The sequence below is a fragment of the Aplysia californica genome, unplaced genomic scaffold (genome assembly GCF_000002075.1).
Source record: "Aplysia californica isolate F4 #8 unplaced genomic scaffold, AplCal3.0 scaffold00036, whole genome shotgun sequence".
NCBI classification, from domain to species: Eukaryota; Metazoa; Mollusca; class Gastropoda; order Aplysiida; family Aplysiidae; genus Aplysia; species Aplysia californica.
In genome coordinates this window covers 973,683-976,467 of record NW_004797306.1, presented here as the reverse complement: position 1 = coordinate 976,467, position 2,785 = coordinate 973,683, and the positions used below count along the sequence as shown (strand labels likewise).

The window sequence follows — 2,785 nt, the reverse complement described above, 5'->3', positions numbered from 1 at the left end:
GTCATGGTCATACTGTGCCAGAACAACACAGGGGGGAACTGTTGCTTTTTCTTTCCTCATCCTTACTATCGTCATTTTTCCTCTACTCCTTTTGTATGCTTTTCACTCTCATGGTGCCTTGACAGTTGAAGCAGACTTTGTACTGTTGAGGCTAGAGAGGTGAGCAGGGTAATTCTGATTCCCCGTCTGTACTTCTCTGATGACATCCACCCCTTGGCACTCATATGACATGCACTTGCGAGCGCCGTAAAACCTTACTAAAACAAAACATGACTAACATTATGGAAGAGCTGACCATCGACCGAGCTGTGTGAGCCAAACTTTGTCCTTGGCCTTTTAGTTAAGTCTTATTCGTACTGATTATATTTACGCACAGACGCTAGTCTTTTTGTATGGATACAAGACCTGACACAGAGGGAAAACAGGAAGCCGCTGGAATGTGGTATTTGAGAAGAATACTCTGAATCTCGTGGACAGAGAGGTAAACAAAGAGAAAAGTACTCCAAATTTCCGGTTGTAACGATCTATATTCACAGCCATCAGAAAAACAACAACTGAGACTCTTTGGCCACATAAATAGAGTAAATGGACAAGAGAGACTGACTGTAGCTGTATGGAAAGATAGAGTGAAAGAAGAGCAAAGGAAGACAGAGAACAACATACACAGATGAGATCAACAACTTTGAAACAAATAACAAAAGTGAGAAAAACCGAGCTGATCAGGAAAACAGACAATAGGAAGGAGTGGGATACCGCGATCGTCAACGTCTGTTCCACATCTGACACCTGAAAAAGAAGAACATTCTGTTTGAAACACATGTGTTCACTTCTGCCTGGTTTTCTCAATCAACCGATCTGATCATGCACCCCGGAACCATCGAATAAATGTGCAGTTTTACTAATGGAAATAGTACATTCTCAGACCGCGGGGAGGACAAGGAGACCTTGTTCGCGCATAAAATCAATATTCTGGAACCCCCACAGCACAGACCAGCAAATCCGGGCTAACAAAAGATCGCTCACGACTTCGTCTCGCTCGTCCCCCGTCTGCGGTTCCACAGTAGATTCTAACTCCTTGCGGCGAGCGCAGGGAGCTAAGCCGCGACATGAACTCAAGTGTGAACGATTTTGAATAGGAGCTTTGGCCTACCCTGCTGGTTGCGCAGGGCAATATGTAAGTAAACAGAATCCTGAGGAGAAGGATAAGAAAGCAGATATTTGGGCAGAGCCTACTGATCTATCCCGTAACCCCCCCCCCCCTTTCCCCCCTTTAAATATTATTAACCCTACTGTTATAATGATGATAAAAGTGTACTACTGATTCTACGAACAAAATGTATATATGATTTCCTTTAATTGGGCGATGTTGGCATTTGTTTTGGATAGGCCTGACTACGCCTTCCACTCAGATCGATCTACTTCTTCCATCGGGGAGAGTCACGTGACACAAAATGCCTGCCCGTCCCTTAACGACCCGCCCCCGTGTAACTAGGCTGAGCAAACAAGCCGTGGTATATAAGGCAAAGTATCTGCCAGAGGCTCTCACGCTTCTCCTTACAACGACAACTTTACGTCCACGTGAGGAAGACTTTTGCTGCGGAACATTCCTTCCAACCTCAAATCTATAACCTATCATCATGGTGAGTACAGCATAGTGACTAAAGAATTCTGATCTTTCATGTCTCAACTTTTCAATACTAGCTTCTGTGCCTCAAGAATTGTCTTCTTTTATAGCAGTCTAAGGCAGTCTTACGATCTTAACTTTTTTTTATATCAACAGCTGCTCCCTGAGGATACTTATCTTCCTTTACAGTATTCTTATTCTCAACTCTTTGATAATAGCGTCTGTGAAAGAATGACCACGCTCTCCGCCCTATGGGCAAAAGACAACAGTACGAATTTCAAAGGGAGAGTCTTTCTATGGGATAACTCAGTCTTTCATGCTGGGATGCTGCGTTCCACAAAGACCAGTTTGGCCTTGACAAGTTGACCTTGAGAGACAGAATCGCCTAAGTGGCCTAAATTGAGTCGTAGTGTAAAGCATATAAAGTCATTAGAAATCACTCAGTGTTGGCACCAGAAAGCCTTCCTTATTCAACTCTAAAACCATTCACTATGGTGAGCATGTCCTGCTGGCCTTCAGCATTGTTTTCAGGTAAAGCGCGTTTATTAGTTTGCTGTTAAGCCTCTAAGGTTTACCTCTCATCAGAAAACATCACTGTACACGCATAACGCTATACTCCTACCACTGTGTTTGAATACTTTGTTTATAGAATTCTATTCCCTTAGCAACTACATAGAATCCATAGCCAACTCGACTCTGTGGCATGTGGAATATAGTAGAGTTTATGATTTGATAGCAAGACCTTGATAGTTCACATAACGGGAGCGGATATAAATAGAATACAATCGATGGACAGGCCGCTTGCTATTGTCTGTCTACGTCCCGGACGTGATACCACTTTTCCATGGGGCTAATTTTCCCATATCTCCCTATCTCTCTTTCTCTCTCTCTCTCTCTCTCTCTCTCTCTCTCTCTCTCTCTCTCTCTCTCTCTCTCACCGCGTACAGCGGGCTTTGCATATAGAGACACCTAAACAAGCAACCGTATTAATTATGGATACAGCGAAGTAGACAATCGTACGTGTATTGAGACTTGTTGAGCAGGTTTTCCATTCTCTTTTTCATTGACTTGTCTTGCCACAAGGATAGGTCCCAAATACTCACGAACTCTCTCTTTCTCTCTCTCTCTCTCTCTCTTACCCTCTCTCTCTCTCTCTCTCTC

At 43.6% G+C, this 2,785-nt stretch overlaps 1 protein-coding gene across 1 annotated transcript in view; it reads left to right on the top strand.

The window, feature by feature from the left end:
* Nucleotides 1-1,509: 1,509 nt before the first annotated feature.
* The window catches only part of LOC101845985 (tubulin alpha-1A chain), a gene marked incomplete in the record, with an annotated part of 8,730 nt that continues 7,454 nt past the window's right edge, over nt 1,510-2,785 (top strand). The window contains 1 exon segment of the mRNA XM_013091444.2: nt 1,510-1,640. Coding sequence (XP_012946898.1) covers nt 1,638-1,640 — 3 coding nt within the window.